We start from the raw sequence: 20,820 nt of genomic DNA on the forward strand, positions 1-20,820 counted from the left end.
TCCCCTTTCCCTTCCAACTATTTGGTTTTGTATTTTTTTATTTCATAAAAAACTGTTAAAAAAAATAAAATAAGGGGAAAAAAAGATCTGGTTATGTCACCAGGGTGAAAGGGAGACTGGTGAAATTTTAAGGCTCCCCTATTGTGGATAATACTTAAAAATATTTTATCTTTTTTTTCATGGCACCTTTATTATTTTTATAAATAACTCAAAGAAGCAAACATACCCAGTACTCCTTCCTTCTACTATTTTTCCCGCAACAACAACTCTGTGAGAGGAATTGGGCTGAGAGACAGAGTAACTGGCCCAAAGTCACCCAGGCAGCTTTTATGCTTAAGGTGGGATTAGAACTCACAGTCTCCTGGTGATTGGCTCAAAGTCACCCAGCTGGCTTTCGTGCTGAAGGCAAGACTAGAACTCACAGTCTTCCAGTTTTTAGCCTTGTGCCTTAAACACTGGACCAGATATCAAACTCGATTTCATGGAGGGCTGTATCAGGGTTGTGTCTGAACTTGGGGTGGGGTGGGGTGGGCATGGCCAGGATGGGCATGCCCAGCTTGATGTCACTGATATCAGGGATGCCTGTGGTAGCCTGAGTGCAGTGGTGGGTTTCAGTAGTGGGTTGCTACCGGTTCTCCCCAGTTCGCAAGAACCGGTAGTAAACATTTTGAGTAGTTCGGAGAACCGGTAGTAAAAATTCTGCCTGGCCCTGCCCCCAAACTATTGCTGCCTCCCGACTCCCAGCTGATCGTCTAGAAGTAAAAAATCAAGACTCACTTGTCGAAGAAGAGGAAAAAAAAACCAAGACACCGTCCCTTTAAATTGAGAAACCAAGAAGCCTCCCAACTGATCGGCTCACTTCTCAGCCAGGAGATCGCTTGGCAAAGAAGAAGGGGGGGGGGAAATAAACGCTGTTGCTTTAAATTGACAGAGCGGCTAGAAGCTCCTTTCTGGATCAGCTGAACAACAAATTGTATAAGAGGAGGAATTCTTATATGGTTCAATGTTTTTGAAGTTTTGGGGTTTGTGCAACATGGGCTTTGTGTTTCTAAAATGGTTTGGACGATTTCCATTGTGAAGTATCCTGTCTTGAATGAGTTTTCTGCCTGCTTGTAAATGGAGCCGAACCTCCGGTTTCCACTTTCTATGATCTCTAAGCACCGGTAGCTGTTTTCTGCTTACAAAGTTTCCTTAATGCAGCTGGCAGGATTGTGGAATTCCAGGCAGGTTCCTTGCTAGCAGCTTGATTATTCCTTAATTATCTGGGATATTTTATTTGGGAAATGAAGAGGGGGGAGTTTGATTCCTTCCCAGAACAGATTAGTGGGATGGGGAGGAAATGGGGATTTTGAAGTAACCTTCCCTTGGAGTGGGGAGGGAATGGGGATTTTAGGCTTGCTGTCAAATATCAGCCATAATATTAATGATTGTTTTGAACAATATGCAGGTTGCATTACATGAATGGCTATTTTATATGTGAAATTATGACTGAAATCTATATAGGTTCACACTGTCAGGAAGTTTGTCCTTAGTTTTAGGTTGCTTCTCTCTTTGTTGAGTTTCCACCCATTGCTTCTTGTTTTGCCTTCTGGTGTTTTGGAAAATACTCCTGCCCGCTTCTTTCTAGCAGCCCCTTTAAAGACTGTTGCCTATCACACTCTTGGGCAAAGCATGTGAGCCATTTCCTCCTTTCAGTGGTCCATGAAAGTGCATCTATAGCAGAGGTCTCTAACCTTGGCCACTTTAAGACTTTAAGACAGCAAAGCTGGCTGAGGAATTCTGAGAGTTGGTCCACAAGTCTTAAAGTGACCAAGTTTGGAGACCCCTGATCTATAGTATGTAGATAATAAAGTTGCAAAAAGGTGAACAACGTTTTTGCAGAACTAGATACGTTGAGGCTGGGTGTGACAAGAAATGGCTGGGAGGGGAGGGGCCAGGCGAGGTACCCCTTGACATGAGAGACATTGAGTTGGCCACGCCTATCCAGTCATATGACCATCAAGCCACACCCACTGTCACATGACCATCAAGTCACACCCACAAAATAAGCCACACCCACGGAACCAGTAGTAAAAAAAATTAGAACCCACCCCTGGTGGGTTTCTACTGGTTCGTCCCAGTACAGGCAAATCGATAGTGGCAGTGGCAGGAGGCTCCGCTCACCTGCCTGGACGTCATCATGGATGCTCTGTGCATATGCAGAAGGTTCTACGCATGCACAGAAGTACCACGTGGGAGCAGACTCACAATTCCGAACCAGTAGCAAAGGTAAGTGAAACCCACTACTGCCCGAGTGCTCTGCCAGCAAAAACGGGCTCCCAATCTCTGTTTTCGGCTGGGACAGCCTCCTGCAACCCTCTGCCAGTGAAAATGGAGCTCAGAGGCACCACGGGCCGATCCTTCACTCTTTCCAGGGCAGCCCCACAGGCTGGATCTAAGCACCCCGTGGGCCGGATCTGGCCCCCGGGCCTTGAGTTTGACACTCCTGCACTAGACCAAACTGGGTCTCTATATATGGTAGATATGTGGTAGCTATAATTCTCTGTTTATGGTTTGCATACATATTTTTCAATGATTTTTAAGCTATTAACCATTTTACTGTCTCTATTTTTATAATGATTGTTTTTATACTGTGGTTTTACTTGATTGTTGAATGCAGAGTAGCATAGTGGTGACATAGGTGGCTATATAAATTGGGTAAATACATTTTTTTAAAAAAAGTAGCTAATATTTACTGATGTTTACCGCTATGGATGACAGCCTGATTTTCTTCACTTTCTTCCCAATTAGGAATTCCCTTTGGCGGTTATTAGAAGACCTCAATGCCATTGTGGCTTTGCAACAATTAATTTCCCGCTGCATAATAGTTCTGACAGATCATTTTGCAGCAGGCTTGAAAATGTCAACGGTACGGCTGAAGTTTCAAATGCAGGAGACCATCGCTTTGTTTATCAAACTCCAGTCCAAGGTAAGGAGAGACTCTATTGAGATCTACATTGCTCATACTCATATCATCTATCATCATCTTAAAATTTATATAGTAAATACACAGAGAGATAGACAGACACACAGGGATTGAGGAAAGAAGACAGAAATTTTCTATGTTTTTTCTTTTAAAAATAATTTTTATTAAACAGTGTGTCTTTAAAACAGCACAAAAAACAATCACACGTATAAAAACAAGACACGTCAAGACATAACGTATTAAACATTACATAACATTAATGGTAATTTTACAGCATTTCGTATCGACTTACGTATTTTGCTTTTGTAGTTCTCTATTCTATCATTTCTATTTACTATTCAATAGTAGGATAATCGTGTTACTCCAACATATATATATATATATATATACACACACATATTATAATATTCATTGTTCTTATCTACACATTTATATTCGTTTATATTTATATCTCTTTATTTAATGTTGTTCAGTTACTTTAAGTTTCATCAATATTAAGTTAAACATTTCTTGTTCTGATTTCTATTTTTGAGTCAAATTTACTATGTTTCAACAACATTCTAGAACAATGTTTCCCAACCTTAGTCATTTTAGGATGTGTGGACCTCAATTTCCAGTATATTCCAGTCAGCATTGTTGAAATGTGTCCATTAAATAAGAAATGTGTCATTAAATAAGAGCCGTGGTGGCGCAGTGGTTAGAATGTAGTACTGCAGACTAACTTTGCCCACTGCCAGGAGTTCGATCCTAACTGGATCAGCCTTCCACCCTTCCAAGGTGGTAAAATGAGGACCCAGATCATTGGGGGCAATATACTGACATTATAAACTACCCAGAGAGTGCAGTAAGGGCACTGTGGAGGAGTATATAAGACTAAGTGCTATTGCTATATTTGGATTTGAAGTCCACACATCTTAAAATGGCTAAGTTGGAAAGCACTGGTATAGACTAACACTTCCATATTTCAACTTCCAGAATTTTCACCAATGGTCATCCTGGCTGGATAATTCCATGAAATTAAGTTCTGGAGATTGCCTGTCTTTTCCTCTTATTGCCATTCTTGCAGACACATAGGGGCAGATGATAGACAGACAGACAGACAGGCAGGCAGGCAGGCAGGCAGGCAGATAGATAGATAGATAGATAGATAGATAGATAGATAGATAGATAGATAGACAGACAGACAGATTTGATGATTGATGATAGAGAGATAGATTAGACGATAGGTCGATAGATGAGAGAGAGAGAGAGAGAGGTAGAGAAATTTGATGATTGATGATAGAGAGATAGAGAGATAAATTATCATTAGATAGATAGATAGATAGATAGATAGATAGATAGATAGATAGATAGACAGACAGATGATAGATAGAATTGATAATTGAGAGAGAGAGAGAGAGAGATATTAGATGATAGGTAAGTAGGTAGATAGATACTATCCATGGGGTTTCCATGACAAAGATACTGGAGCGGGTTGCCATTTGCTTCTCCGGTGGATTACATTTTGTCGAGCTCTCTGCTATGACCTGTCAGTCTTGGGTGGTCCTGCACGGCATAGCTCATAGCTTCATTGAGCTACGCAAGCCCCTTAGCCACAACAAGGCACTAATCCATGAAGGGGTCAGTCCTAGAGGAGATCAACTCTGACTGCTCTTTAGAAGGCCAGGTCCTGAAGATGAATCTCAAATACTTTGGCCACCTAATGAGAAGGAATGACTCACTGGAGAAGAGCCTAATGCTGGGAAAGATTGAGGGCAAAAGAAGAATGGGATCCCAGAGAACGAGGTGGCTGGATGGAGTCACTGAAGCAGTCGGCGTGAGATTAAATGGACTCCAGAGGATGGTAGAGGACAGGAAGGCCTGGAGGAAAGTTGTCCATGGGGTTGCAATGGGTCGGACACGACTTCACAACTAACAGCAACAACAAAGGTGGGTAGATAGGTAGATAGATAGATTTGATGATTGATGATAGATAGATAGATAGATAGATAGATAGATAGATAGATAGATAGATAGATAGATAGGATGATAGGTAGATAGTAGCAGTGGTGGGTTGCTCCTGGTTCTCCCCGGTTTGAGTGAACTGGTAGCGGCAGCGGGAGGTTCCGCCCGCCCACCCACCCAGATGTCATCAAAAATGCTCTGCACGCCTGCATGCTGCCAATAGCGAACCCACTACTGGTAGGTAGGTAGGTTGATTTGATAATTGTTGATAGAGAGATTAGATGATAGATAGATAGATAGATAGATAGATAGATAGATAGATAGATAGATAGATAGATAGATAGATAGATAGATGTGCAACACAAATAGAAAAACCTTGCATTGGACCTTGCATTGTGGACATCACCACACATTTCTTCATATTTACCTCCTTATGGTTAGGAATGGTTTGTTTCTAGAAGTCCTTCTAGAAACAAACCCTCCTTTTTGAGTACAAATTAACATACCACTATAAAAGTATCCAAGGGCCTATATGGTAAGGCAGGGTGAGGCAGAATCCAAATTGCTGTGTTGCAGCAGTTACTGTGCAGAATGGGACTAGAAGACCCAGTGTCAAATCTGACATGTGATAGAGAAAGGTCAAATTGGATGACTTTGGGACAGTCCCTCTCTTAGTGCAACCCTCTTTGTGAAGTTGTGGTGGAATCTGGCATTGAGGAGAGGTGGAAAATGAAACAGTTGACTCCCTTGTGGGGAGGAAGAGGCTGAAGGGAGATCCTCCCTAAAACTTTGCAGTATTTATGCAGTGTGTGCTTTAGTCTAGCAAGATTCCGTCTGTAGGCGAGCAGCAATAAATATACCACTCAGATCAGTTCATTGTGTCATTTTTGGTTCCTTATGCCTAATATGGAAAAAATTGTAAATAAGCTAATGTAAGTAGAAATTTAGTTGAAGTTTTCTTTTCTTTTAGCTGTATTACTATTATTACTTTTAACCTAGGTTTTGTTTTTTACTATGATAAACTTGTGGAAGAAAGGCAGAGTCTAAATTTAATAAGTAAATAAACTCTCATCCTATACTCTGTTCTCCTGTGCTTTTAATGCTGTTTTCAGAAGGTTAACAGGTGGTTTTTTTTTATTTTTGGGGTTTTTTTTTCCCCCTGGTTGAGCTGCATTCATTTCATGGTTTCAGAACTTCTGAGCATTTCTCCTTGAAACTGTGTCTTATCAATGTTCATCTTCTTTAATGTTGCCTGGAAGCCATTTGCAGTGAAAGATAAACCACAGTCTGTAGTTCTGTGTCCCTGTGTGTCCAAGTTCATCTGTAAAAAGATCTCCAACTGCTTTTGCTAAAAAAGGGGAAGATTTTCAAATTCCAGTTTTCCCACTGTTACGTCAGCCATCTGCCCCTTTGACCGATAGTCCCTGAAACAAAACAATTTATTTTTTTATAAGACTTATAGGTCCCCATCTTCCTGTCATGTGACTCTGGGTGGCTCAAGTTGAATAAAAATCATGGGGAAAGAAAGAAAGGGAGGGAGGGAAAGAAAGAGAGGGAGGGAGAGAGAGAGAGAGAGAGAAAGAAAGAAAGAAAGAAAGAAAGAAAGAAAGAAAGAAAGAAAGAAAGAGGGGGAGGGAGGGACGGAGGAAAGAAAGAGAAAGAGAGAGAGAGAAAGAAAGAGAGAGGAGGAGGGAGGGAGGGAAAGAGGAAGGAAAGAGAGGGTGGGAGAGAAAGAAAGAAAGAGAGGGGGGAGGGAGGGAGGAAGGGAAGGAGAGAGGAAAGGAAGAGAGAGAGGGAGGGAGGGAGAGAAAGAAAGAAAGAAAGAAAGAAAGAAAGGAAGGAAGGAAGGAAGGAAGGAAGGAAGGAAGGAAGGAAGGAAGGAAGGAAGGAAGGAAGGAAGGAAGCCATTTCCCTTGAAAAAAGATAGGCTATAAATTTACTAAATAGTAAATAGATATAAATAAATCTCAACATTTTAAAAACAAGCAATCCTTCCTATAGAGTCCAACTGGGTTCATACCAGTGGTGAAATTCAATTTTTTTTATTACCGGTTCTGTGGGCGTAGCTTGGTGTGCATGGTGTGGCTTGGTGGGCGCGGCAGGGGAAGGATACTGCAAAATCCCCATTCCCTCCCCACTCCTGGAGGAAGGATATTGCAAAATCCCCATTCCCTCCCCACTCCTGGAGGAAGGATATTGCAAAATCCCCATTCCCTCCCCACTCCTGGAGGAAGGATATTGCAAAATCCCCATTCCCTCCCTACTCCTGCGGGAAGGATACTGCAAAATCCCCATTCCCTCCCTACTCCTGCAGGAAGGATATTGCAAAATCCCCATTCCCTCCCCACTCCTGCAGGAAGGATATTGCAAAATCTCCAGTCCCACCTCACTCTGGGGCCAGGCAGAGGTGGTACTTGCCGGTTCTCTGAACTACTCAAAATTTTTGCTACTGGTTTTTCAGAGCCTGTCAGAACCTTCTGGATTTCACCCCTGGTTCACACAATACATTTAACCTGGTTTCATACCACATAACTGCTCTCTTTACATAGCATGCTTTACCCCAAAAAACAAATCACAGCTTAGCATATTGGCTTGGTTCATCCAGCATCTTAAGACAGCAATTGGGCTTCACAAACCCAAATGCACAAGTATAGAACAGGCAGCAACGGCTTAACAGTAGTAACTGCAAGAGAGGGATCTTGGAGCCCTAGTGGGAAACCATTAAATATGACTCAACGGTGTGCTGCAGCTGCCAAAAAAGCCTAGGCTGTAGTAATAGAGAGATAGAATTAAGATCATGTGCAGTGTTAATACCACTTTATAATGCCGGACAGTGAGAACAATAAACCAGTGGAAGGACTTGCTTTCAGAAGCTGTGGGTGCGCCAACACTGGAGTTTTTTGTGTTTTTTTAAAAAAAGAGATTGGATAACCCTTTGTCTGAAATGATATAGTTGTTTCCTGCTTGTGTAGTGGGTTGGACTAGACGACCTCAAAAATCCCTTCCAACTCTGTCGTTCTGATATTCTGTAACAGTATCAGAGATAGGATTCACTTACCTTCTCTACCAGTTCGTAAATGTGAGCGCTTGTGCATGCTCGCTTCGCTTGCGCGCACCACCTATGCGCATGCACAGTAGTTACACATTACATCCGGGCAGGTGGGCGGAGCCTCCCATAGTGACCGCTACCAGTTCGCGCGATTCGGACAGAACCGGCTGAATCCCACCACTGGACAGTATTAGCAAAAAAGCAACTTAATAAGTAATGGGAGGAGCATTTTTGATTTGACTGTGGTCAAATATGTCATCTACGTTTGCTTGCAGATACCCGTTGCATTGACCGGAATTTTCTCCCCACCAAATCAAAAGCCCTGGTTGCTTTGTCGAGCTTCCCAGGAGCGGGAAATACGTGGGTTCGCCATTTGATAGAGCATGCCACAGGCATTTACACAGGGAGCTATTACTTTGATGGAACTCTATATAATAAAGGTATGTGTTGACTCTTCGCTAGACTGAATTGCATCAAGCTGTAGATTAGAAGCAGGCAATCTTTTGGAAGTCAATGGACAACCTAAACTATGGAGCCATGTAGTGGGTCTGTAGAGATTCTCAGTCATTCCAGGCAGTGGTGAAATCCATTTTTTTTTACTACCGGTTCTGTGGGTGTGGCTTGGTTGGGCTTGGTGGGCGTGGCTTGGTGGGCATGGCAAGGGAAGGATACTGCAAAATCTCCATTCCCACCCCACTCTGGGGAAGGATACTGCAAAATCTCCATTCCCACCCCACTCCAGTGGAAGGATATTGGAAAATCTCCATTCCCACTCCACTCTGGGGGCAGCCAGTATTTGCCAGTTCCCCGAGCTACCCAAAAATACTGGGTCCTTGAGTGGCTCAGACTGCTAAGACAGTCTGTTATTAATAGCAGCTGCTTGCAATTACTGCAGGTTCAAGCCCCACCAGGCCCAAGGTTGACTCAGCCTTCCATCCTTTATAAGGTAGGTAAAATGAGGACCCAGATTGTTGGGGGCAATAAGTTGACTTTGTATATAATATACAAATGGATGAAGACTATAGTTTGACATAGTGTAAGCCGCCCTGAGTCTTCGGAGAAGGGCGGGATATAAATGCAAATTTAAAAAAAATTTCCGCTGCCAGTTCTCTTAACTGCTCAAAATTTCCGCTACCAGTTCTGTAGAACCTGTCAGAACTGGCTGGATTTCACCCTTGATTCCAGGTCATGGGTGCTCTTTCAGGAAGCAACTGGACTTGGTTTTTTTTTGAAGACGTTTCACTTTTCATCCAAGAAGCTTCTTCAGCTCTCACAGGACAGTTGCGGAATGGAAGGATTTATATTCCTTGCAGACAGCTGGTCATTTGCATCCTTTTAGAGGTTCGTTGAAGCACTTGGAGGTTTATCTGTGTCCTCAGGGTCACCTGAGTAATGCAAATGGTTCCTGTAGTCTACAATTTTTCTCTGGAAATCCCACACCATTCCAAGGGTGTCCATCCCAAATTGTATAGCTAAAAGTCTGTAGAGATTCTCGGTCATCCAGGTCATGGTTATCCCAAAGGTGCTTTTTCAGGAGGCAACTGGACTTACTTGTTTTTTTCTTTTGAAGATGTTTTGCTTCTCATCCAAGAAGCTTCTTCATATATAAATCCTTCCATTCCCTACTATCCTGGCAGAGCTGAGGAAGCTTCTTGGATGAGAAGTGAAACGTGTTCAAAAGAAAAAACAAAGTTGCCTCCTGAAAAAGCACCTTTGGGACATGTAGTAGATGATTTTCCAAAATGGCTGCCACAATTGTTGCCCATCTTCAAATGTCTGTTAAGTGGTAAAACCACTCTACATTAACTCGTCTACATTTGCAGCATGGGCTCTATAACCTTGACTTACTTTTGGTTCGCAAGCTAGACACTTGCTACTATCTTCTAGATCTTTTGAGACTACAGCTAACAGAAGGAAAATAGTTATGATAACTATGTGCCCAATTACATTAGCTAAGGTGTTCTAAATTCCTGCTCTCTATCTATTATGGATGTATATGCTTTGAAAATTATTTGAAAGAGATACTTCTGAATGGATCCAAAAGTTTCTATTTGAAACAGTCCCTTCTTTTCAGACTTCTACATGACCCCAAAAAATGTCGAATACTAAATATTGCTACAGCTAGCTCATAAAAGACATAGCTGTTATGATTTTGACATTAAAATGGCTACATCTTTTATCTGAGCCTGGAGTAAGAATAGTCGTATTAATGAATCATATTAAAGACATGGTTGCTTTTATCTGGCCTGTGGTAAGATCACACTGGAGGTGGTTGATTAATTAACAACCGATCACACCTCCTTCCCCCACAATCTGGCTCTCTCCTTCCCCTGTCACCTCTGAAGCGAACCTGGATGAAGCCATTTTATGCTGCCTCACAGTTGCCACGAAGCCTAGAGTGGGAAGGGAGGGGAGAAATAGATAGCTCAGCTTATAGTCAAAATAAAAAGTTTTCCTGTAGGAACCAAGGACATCGTAACAGGTGGCTGGTGAAGGAGGAGAGGAACCAGCCAGCTATAATTATTGGACAATGTGCCAGATGACACTGGGAAGGGGGGGAGGTTTTACTCTTTTAATTAGCTGAAAACAGTGGGAACTTTTAGAATAGAATTTTTTATTGGCCAAGTGTGATTGGACACACAAGGAATTTGTCTTGGTGCATATGCTCTCAGTGTACATAAAAGAAAAGATACGTTCATTAAGGTACAACATTTACAACACAATTGATGGTCAATATATCAATATAAATCATAAGGATTGCCAGCAACAAGTTACAGTCATACAGTCATAAGTGGAAAGAGATTGGTGATGATTTTTTCCTAGGGGAAAAAATGACATGTTTTCTTATAATAATCTTATTTGGACATGATTGGATACACCATTAATAGAATAGAATAGATACCAATAGAGTTGGTTTTCACTGGCTGTGCCGATATGATGTATCCAATAAATATGTTCTTTGAGGAATCTACCTACCTTGGAGTTCTGATTTCAATGGGTGCGTTACTCGGAATGCTGACATTCCCATCTTGTAACTATGATTCGGCTCTGTTGATGTTTTCATTTTATTGCATCGGGAATATTTATCTTTAGTGATTTAAATATTTTTATGCTGTAGCCCAGCCACACGATGGGCAGCAAATAAATTTAATAAAAAATAAATTCAGAATGAAAATGAATTTAAGTCATAGACAATTAAATGCACACCATTTTTAATAACCCAGCTCTTAATGGCTGTTTTTTTTAATGTCAACAAGGACTTCACTTTGCTCTGCGAATGGAAACTAGGATAATTACAGAAAAGGTTTGACCTCGGTCACCACCTGATGAGAATTATGTCATTTGTAGGTGAACTTCTTCAGATGATTTCAATAAATGGGGAGGAATTATAGAGAAGAAGGTATTTTCTCACATTAACATATATACGAGACGTTTTAAGACTCTGAAAATAGTAAGCCCAGTCTGTACATCCTGCCCAGGTTTCAAAGGAGAAAAGGACCACTGGAGAAGCAGAAGAACTATTTGTGTCAAAACACACGAGAGTGGCAGAAAGGAAATTGAAATGTTTGATGCGGCCATCTTACTGATACGCAACCCGTACAAATCGTTGGTGGCGGAATTCAACCGGAAGTGTGCTGGCCATCTTGGTTATGCCACAGACCAGAACTGGAAAAGTAAAGGTAACTTGGATCGCTAGCTCTCTTGTGATCATTTTGGCCAGGGGTGAAATGTAAAATTTGTTACTACCGGTTCTGTGGGCGTGGCTTGGGGTAATGTGACTGGGTGGGCGTGGCCAACTTTTTTTTAACTTTTAAAAGCACTTTTTCTACAACCTCTTTGGCTGAAGAGGTTGTTAAAAATGCTTTTAAAAGCCTCTGATGATCAGGCAACTCAGCTGGAATCGCCAGAGGAGCCTTTTAAAAGCATCATTTTTCTACAATCTCTTCGGCTGAAGAGGTTGTAAAAAATGCTCTTAAAAGCCTCTGATGATCCCAGCTGAGCCGCGCAATCATCATGGTTTTTTTTTTAATTTTTAAAAGCCGAAGAAAAAATGCTTTTAAAAGTAAAAAAATATATAAAACCTCTGATGATCGTGCATCTCAGCTGGGCATGAGGGGGGGCAGGGATTTTTGCTACCGGTTCTCCGAACCACCTGCTGCCATCGCTACTGGATCGGGCGATCCGGTCCGTACCGGGAACATTTCACCCCTAATTTTGGCTCTGGGAATATTTCTTCCTACCATGGAAGGATTGGGATCAGTTTGGGATGGCAACAGAGAAGGGTCAATTAGAATCACTGCTAAATCCACCTATAGTATCTCTCAGCAACTTCCTCAGATGGTTAATTCATTCTGGGACGAAAATGTAAAGGATCTCAAAGTGAGTGAGTAGCAGTTGTTTTCTTGCCCACAGGTAAATTGGGAGCTGCGGTGGCTCAGGGGCTAGGACGTTGAGCTTGTCGATCGAAAGGTCGGCAGCTCAGCGGTTCAAATCCCTAGTGCTGCTGTGTAACGGGGTGAGCTCCCATTACTTGTCCCAGCTTCTGCCAACCTAGCAGTTTCGAAAGCACGTAAAAAATGCAAGTAGAAAAAATAGGGACCACCTCTGGTGGAAAGGTAGCAGTGTTCCATGCGCCTTTGGCATTGAGTCATGCCGGCCACATGACCACGGAGACGTCTTTGGACAGCACTGGCTCTTCGGCTTTGAAACGGAGATGAGCACCGCCCCCTAGAGTCGGCAACGACTAGCACGTATGTGTGAGGGGAACCTTTACCTTTTTATCACTTTTAACATAGATTGGAACTCATTGACTCCTTCCCATGAGTAGTAGCCATTTAAGCCAGGGGTGTCAAACTTGATTTCATTGAGGGCCCCATCAGGGTTGTGTTTGACCTCGGGATGGGAGTGTATGTGGCCATGGTAGGTGTGGCCATCTTGACATCACTCATGTCGGGGGCTCCTGTGGTGGCCCGAGTGTTCTGCCAGCGAAAACAGGCTCCTGAGCTCTCTTTGTGGCTGGGATGGCCTCCTGCAACTCTCTGCCATTGAAAACGGAGTTCAAGAGGGTCATGGCTCCATTTTCACTGGCAGAGGCGCCTAGAGCTGGTCCTTTGCTGTTTCCAGGACAGCCCCACGGGACAGATCTAAGCACTCCGCAGGCTGGATCCGGCCCACGGGCCTTTAATTTGACACCCCTGCTTTAAGCAAACCCTTCCAGACATGTGGGGCCACTGTAGAAAAGGCTCTTTCTCTTACGTTAGCCAGCCGAATAGCTTTATTTCAAATTTTATTTCTACTCTTCTATGACTCCTCTATGGTTACCTACTGTAGGAGAAGAGCAGGCAAAACTTGGGGCGGAAGAAGAGGGAGTCAAGCTATTCTCCAAAGCAGGAGTCTCCAACTAGCTAGCTGAGGGACTCTGGGAGTTGAAATTCAAAAGTCTTAAAGGGACCAAGGTTGGAGACCCCTGCTCCAAAGCATCTGAAGGCAGGACAAGAAGCAATGGATGGGAATTAATCAAGGAGAGAAGCAATCTAGAATTAAGGAGAAATTTCCTGACAGTTAGAACAATTAATCAGGGAGTTGTGGGACCAAGGTTGGAGACCCCTGCTCCAAAGTACCTGAGGGTAGAACAAGTAGCAATGGGTGGAAACTAATCAAGGAGAGAAGCAACCTAGAACTAAGGAGAAATTTCTTGACAGTTAGAACAATTAATCAGTGGAACAACTTTCCTCCAGAAGTTGTGAATGCTTCAACACTGGAAGTTTCTAAGATGTTGGACAACCATTTGTCTGAAGTGGTGTAGGGTTTCCTGCCTGGGCAAGAGGTTGGACTAGAAGACCTCCAAGGTCCCTTTCAACTCTGTTGTTGTTGTTGCTGCTGCTGCTGCTGCTGTTATTGAATCAGAGGTTAATAAGCCTAGAATCGTTATGTTGCCAGAAATGGTCCAAATCCAGCCTCCCTTGAATCCTGTCCACTCTTATCCAGTGCCAATTTAGTATTGATCGTTAGTTGATTAGATTTAAGATGGTGCGACAGATTTTTTTTTTCTGAACAGTGCTCCGGAAAGCTGTATAAAACATCTTTATTGTCTTTCTCACCCCGCAGAATGGCCTGATTTTGTAAACAGCTATGCTTCTTGGTGGGCCTCTCATGTGCTCGACTGGCTTAAACACGGCAAGCATCTCCTCGTGGTTCATTACGAAGACTTAGAGGAAGCCCTTCTTCCCAAGCTGAGGGAGATGGTTGAGTTTCTGAATGTCACAGTGACTTACGACCGGCTCCTCTGCGTTGAAAACAACCGAGACGGGAATTTCAAGAGGTCGGGAGCCAAGCAGAAAGGGTTTGAACCCTTCACAAAGGAAATGAAAGAAGTGATAGATCAGTTTATTGTGATCGTGGACAAAGCCCTACGTGAGAGGAACTTTACGGGGCTGCCAGAACTGTATTTGCGCAGATGATGCCCTGCAGCCAGCTAGCTGCATTGTTAAGGAAAGACCGAATAATGAAATTAAAGAAAAGGCCAGGATTTTATAGCATTTAAAAGCAAGATTTGCACAGAGTCTGCTGATGAATGCAAATTCTTAAGACTTGGACACTCTTCAGGGTACTAAGTGGTATGAAAGGCAAGCAATGAAGGATGGAAATTAGGTTATAAACCGAGGCAAAAGCCATTAGCATCTCTGCCTGTGTGTGTCCTTTTCTCTATAAATGGCTACGAATTTTAACATTTTTGTGCACTGCTAATTCTGGGAAATGTGTGGCTGGGGGCGGGAAGCAACAGTGTCCTTTCTCTTATCCTTACTGCCTACTAGCAATATTTTCTCAAGAGTATCAAACATTTTTATAGAGGTTTTTGGCAATTCAAATGTGTATTTTTCCCCTGGGGTTTTGGTTTGTTGGTTCTTTTGTTTCAAAACTCATCCTGATAAATATTTTTAGTGAAGCAAGTTAATGGGAAAAAAACCCCACAATAATCGTCTTTGTCTTTTTTTCCTCCGCCATTGCATATGAAACATGAAGATATTGCAGTAGCTCCTTGCTATTTCTTATTTACAGGATAATCCTGTATGTGTGTATTTAGCTGTAAGACTTGACAATGGGATTTACTCCCAGGTAAGTGTGTTGGGGATTATAGGCTTAGCAATGAAATTAGTTTGCTGGAAATTATTTTCATAAACTTATTTCTTCAATTGGTTTATAACGGGTGTCAAACTCACGTCGTCACGGCATCATGATGTGACATATCGCAACTTTTTCCCCCTTCGCTAAACTGGCCGTGGATGTGGCCAGCGTGTGATGCATTCGGCCCGCGGGCCTGGAGTTTGACAGACCTGGTTTGTAATAACAACAGTTCTAGAAACATTGAAAGCACAATGGCTTTCTGGCCCTTAAATGATTAAATAAGAGTGCATTCAATTTAAGAGACATGGATCATGATGCTGAATAAGGTATGTATAAGGACTTTTGAATACTCGTCCTGAACTCGCTAATCCGTAAACCTGTGGCTCAGAGCTCACTTGTTGTGTCTCGTCCGATCTCACCACAGCTGAGGCCTTCTTATCTGCTTCCGAACACGGAGGAATGTCCTAGTATGCCTCCCGGCCCCAGCCCTGACTCCATGCCCAGACAGGCTGAAGAGGAGGAAGTATCTCCAGCCCCCAGCTCTGGCTCCATGCCCAGGCAAACGGAGCAACTAGACCCCTCCCCCTCCTCCACAGCATGTGAGCCTGAGGGAGGTCAATTGCCAACAGCTGCAGACTGGAGTGACCCTCGCGTCAGAAGACTTGATAGACGGAGGCAACAGAAGGAAGGGAGGGGCAGGTCTGGATAAGTGCTGAGTCATGGAGCCACACCCCATGGCCTATATAAAGGACCTGCTTTCTGGCATTCTCTGAGTCAGGCAAAGTCTAAACATATCTTGCTGAAGTCACTTTCTGGTCTCCTGCCTGCCCTGAGGACTTTGCTAGGACTTTGGCAGAGCTGCAGAGGCACACCTGATTCGGATTTCCCTGACCCGGCCGTCAGCGGAGGAGTGGGACACGACATCACTTACCTTTGCTACCGGTTTGCAAATGTGGGCGTGCGCTCTCAGGGCCTTCTGTGCATGCGCAGAGCATCAAAAATGTGACGTGATGACATCTGGGCGAGTGGGTGGAGCCTCCCGCTGCCACCGCTACCAGTTTGCCCGAACCGGATCGAACCGGCTGAATACCACCACTGCTGTGACTCTACAGAAAGCCATCCAGGCAGTTAACCTTTCTTGCCATTCAATAAAGGAAGACAATATTTCACCATCTAAACTTTATTCGGCGCTGCAAGATCCAGTGTAAAATGTAAAAAAATAAATAAATAAGCAATCGTATATGATTACAACATGAGTATCAACTAGCAGCATGTTCCAAAAAAGAGACCATGTGTTCCAAGCTATAACATTAGTGTAGGAAGGAAAATCCATCTGGTTCAGTTCCAAGCTGGGAGAAAGATGCGGGAAACAACACGGAGGCTGATTGGAAAGAAAGTTTATTGATGGACAGAACCAACAGAATCTGGGCCCGCTGAACCATTGGTTTGATCAGGACATGGATTTTTATAAGTTTCAGAGATGCTGCTAGGGGGGGTTGTGCGATTCTGAAATGCCCTTAGGAGGTTTTGCAGTGTAGTGAGCTCTAAGTCTTCTGCTAAATGGTAGTGGGTAGCTAAATGGCTATTACGTCCTGAAGGGTCATGTCCTGTTCTTCTTAATCCAATCATCCTGGAGCTGAAGGTCTTTTGTTTTGTAGCTAGGATGGCTCAGTCTTTCTGCTGGGTAGAGGGGCTATTAAGAAAGACTGAGTCTGCTTTCTGTCTTTAAGAGCGTATTTCTCCGTTTCTCCCTTTGGAGAAATATAATATTCTGCCTTTTTAATATTTCCCAAAATATTTCATTCTTCTAGGAGGTGGGTTGGGGGCGCTTCCCACAATAGTCTACTTTCTGTCTAGGGTAAAAAAATATTCGTAACTGCCCCTATACCACTCAGGGCCTAAACTGAATAAAGGTGTGTAAGGATACCTACTCACCTGCAATACACCCAGATGGGTCAAGATGGCAGCTGAAAAACTGGCTTTTCTGAACGGAAGATGGAGGCTGGAATGGTCTCACTCCCCTTCTCTTTCTCATCAATGCTTGTAGCAGAAAATGATGAACAGGAAAAGGGAAGTAAGTAATCTCAAATCTCAACCAACAAATGTTCCATCTTGCACATTGGCAAAAAAATAAATAAAAATCAAAACATAAAATACAAATTAGATGGACATGACCTTGTAGATGACCCTCACTCTGTCAAGGACCTTGGAGTACTCATTTCTAAAGATCTAAGTGTCAGAGCCCACCGTAAATACATTGCCAAAAAGGCACTAAGAGTTGTTAACCTAATCTCACGTAGCTTCTTCTCTGATAATATTGTACTACTAACTAGAGCATACAAAACATTTGCTGGACCAATTTTCAAATACAGCTCATCTGTCTGGAACCCGCACTGCATATCAGACATAAATACAATCGAGAGAGTCCAGAGATATTTTCCATTCCTCTACCCACAATAAAATACCTTATGCCATCAGACTCCAAATTTTGGGCTTAGACAACTTAGAACTACACCTACTTCAGTCTGACCTAAGCATAATACATAAAATAATCTGCTACAATGTCCTGCCTACCTTCAGCTTCAACCACAACAATACACGAGCAAATAATAGATACAAACTCAAGGTATTTATTTATTTATTTATTTATTTATTTATTTATTTTGTCACAACAGTATATATAAGCATAAACATGAAAATAACTATATAATATATATAAGCATATAAATGAACATAAGTATGTAATAACTATATTAATTGGATATAATGAAAGGAATCAACAGGACAGGAATGGTAGGCACGTTTTGTGGTCTTATGCACGCTCCTTATAGACCTCTTAGGAATGGGGTGAGGTCAGTGGTGGGATTCAGCCAGTTCGCACCACTTCGGGAGAACCGGTTGTTAACTTTCTGAGCAGTTTGGCAAACTGGTTGTTGGAAGAAATCATTAGGGCAGAGAACCAGTTGTTAAATTACTTGAATCCCATCACTGGGTGAGGTCAATAGTAGAGAGTTTTTGGTTAAAGCTTTGGGGATTTTGAGAAGAGACCACAGAGTCAGGTAGTGTGTTCCAAGTATTAATAACTCTGTTACTGAAGTCATATTTTCTGCAATCAAGATTGAAATGGTTAACATTGAGTTTAAATCTATTGTTAGCTCTTGTATTGTTATGATTGAAGCTGAAGTAGTCTTCAGCAGGTAAACTGCTCCAAACTCGATTGCAGAAAATACGACTTCAGCAACAGAGTGGTCAATGCCTGGAATGCACTACCTGACTCTGGTTTCTTCCCCCAACCCCCAAAACTTTAAGTAAACTGTCTACTGTTGACCTCACTCCATTCCTAAGAGGTCTGTAAGGGGCGTGCAGAAGTGCACCAGCGTGCCTACCGTCCCTCTCCTAATATACCTTTTTACTTACTCTTTTCGTGTATCCAAATTATGTTTATATTTTTACTTATTATCTTATATATGATTGACAAATAAATAAAATAATAAATAAATAATAATAATACCTAAACATCTTCTTACGAAAGGAGCATGTTGTATCTACTTTGGCCAGTAAGGTCAGGGTTGCCAAACTTACCTATAACTTAGCTAAACAGAAAGAAATTAACACTATCATGTTAGAGCAGCAAATGTTTCGGGGACAGAACAATATCCAAGAGGTTAAGCTAAAGACTAGGCCCAATTCTATTCTGAGATCAATCAAGGATAGCTAAGTACTGCCAATTGCTTAGGCTCTAAGTTCTATGTCGAGAAATAACAGAGAAATGGAATGCATAAGATCCAAACATTAAGAAGTACCTAATTGACAATGCCCATGTGCAAAACCGAACATACAAAATCCTTGCCGTAGACCACACAAACCATTGCTAGCAAGGCGTCAGAAGGAGAAGTAATTCAACAAATTTAACAAAAATTAGGAAGAATATATTTTAACTGTTTAAGAGGTGGTTCAAACAGCAACCAAAAGACAATGCTTGTGAAAACCAATAATCCAAAATAAAGTGGAATTTTCAACTTGGATCTTATAGTTTTCCCCTATGTTGTCATAAAAGTGTAGGGAATCTTTGAATACAAAACCATCATTAAGATGCGTGGACTTCAACTCCCAGAATTCCCCAGCCAGCGTAAACAACACACTGTTATAAACTGTCTATAATTCCGATCCTTATTAGGTCATATTTTTGAACAAGGGGCTTTGCATACCAAAGTCAACGTGATTCTTCCTGTGAAAATGTAACACAATTTATCACAAGTTTTTTGGGTTTTTTTTGCATCACCATCTAGCCTGTTCTAGCAGCTCAAGGGCTTCTGCTTTTCAAAGGTACATTAAAAGAGATGTATCCAGCAACTGTTAGAACTGCTGGAGGGATATGGATCCAAGCAGATGCTTTGCCCTGGTCTTGGAAACGGGTATGGATTGAGATGCTTATTTTGATGTGCTTGAGATGTTGTTTTATGAAGCAGTTTCAAGAGTTGCCATATTTATTTATTTATTTATTTATTTATTTATTTATTTATTCAAATTTGTATACCGCCCTATCTCCCGAAGGACTCAAATATCTGGATGGCAAACAACAAAATTTTATTTATTTATTTATTTATTTATTTATTTATAATTTAATTTCTATTAAATTTCTATTCTCCCGAAGGACTCAGGGCGGTTTACAGCCATATTAAAACACAGAATATAAATAACAAATTTAAAAAGAATTAAAAACAAATATTTAGTAGGCCAAATCAACTAAAACGGTCATAGACCGACATAAAACCCCCTTAAAAAACCCCCAAGGTTGACTCAGCCTTCCATCCTTTATAAGGTAGGTAAAATGAGGACCCAGATTGTTGGGGGCAATAAGTTGACTTTGTATATAATATACAAATAGATGAAGACTATTGCTTGACATAGTGTAAGCCGCCCCGAGTCTTCGGAGAAGGGCGGGATATAAATGCAAATAATAATAATAATAATAATAATAATAATAATAATAATAATAATAATAATAATAATAATAATAATAATAATTAATAATAATAATAAATAATAATAAAATTACAATTATTTGAGTGACTGTCCCAAAGGTGCTTTTTCAAAGAGGCAGTTGGACTTCCTTGGTTTTTGACCTGTGAATTTTCTAGATAAAATATGCAGACAGATTGAGCAGTTATTTCTGTCCCAGAAATGAAAGTGAAAAACAGGTTTTCAATTATCTGTAACAGGGGTCTCCAAATTTAGTGACTTTAAGACTTGTGGACTTCCACTCCAGGATTCCCCAGCCAGGCAAGAAGTAATAGATGGAAACTTATCAAGGAGAGATCAACCTAGAAATAAGGAGAAATTTCCTGACAGTGAGAACAATTAATCAGTGGAATGGCTTATTTCCAGAAGTTGTGAGTGCTCCATCACTGGAGGCTTTTAAGAAGAGACGGGACAGCCATTTGTCTGGAATGGTATAGAATCTCTTAGCAGGGGTTAGATTAAAAGACCTCCAAGGTCCCTGTTATTCTACAGTCTAGATCAGTGATGGCTAACCTTTTCTGGACCAAGTGCCCAAAGTGCATGCCCGAACCCCCAAAATGCAATGCGTGCATGGGCCCCGTGCATACACCCTGCTCTGGTGCATGCGCACGTGCCCCCCACACGTCCCCCCCGTGCCCCCCACACGTCCCCCCATGCATGCACGGCAGAGACTCGAAGACCAGCTGGCCAGAGGAAGGTGCGTGCGCATTCGCAG

The 20,820-nt window shown here is 42.0% G+C and overlaps 1 protein-coding gene across 2 annotated transcripts in view; it reads left to right on the top strand.

Annotated features, from left to right (window-relative positions):
* Positions 1–14,963, top strand: part of WSCD1 (WSC domain containing 1) — a 95,289-nt gene extending 80,326 nt beyond the window's left edge. Inside the window, exons 4-7 of one of the 2 annotated variants that reach the window (XM_058164278.1) lie at positions 2,791–2,968; positions 8,234–8,398; positions 11,438–11,638; positions 14,067–14,963. In XM_058164278.1, the coding sequence (XP_058020261.1) occupies positions 2,791–2,968; positions 8,234–8,398; positions 11,438–11,638; positions 14,067–14,419 (897 nt within the window). In that variant the 3' untranslated portion in view covers positions 14,420–14,963. The remainder of the gene's footprint in view (positions 1–2,790; positions 2,969–8,233; positions 8,399–11,437; positions 11,639–14,066) is intronic. The other variant, XM_058164276.1, reaches the window with a different exon arrangement.
* The last annotated feature ends 5,857 nt before the right edge of the window (positions 14,964–20,820 follow it).

This window comes from Ahaetulla prasina, chromosome 1 (assembly GCF_028640845.1).
Source record: "Ahaetulla prasina isolate Xishuangbanna chromosome 1, ASM2864084v1, whole genome shotgun sequence".
NCBI lineage: Eukaryota > Metazoa > Chordata > Lepidosauria > Squamata > Colubridae > Ahaetulla > Ahaetulla prasina.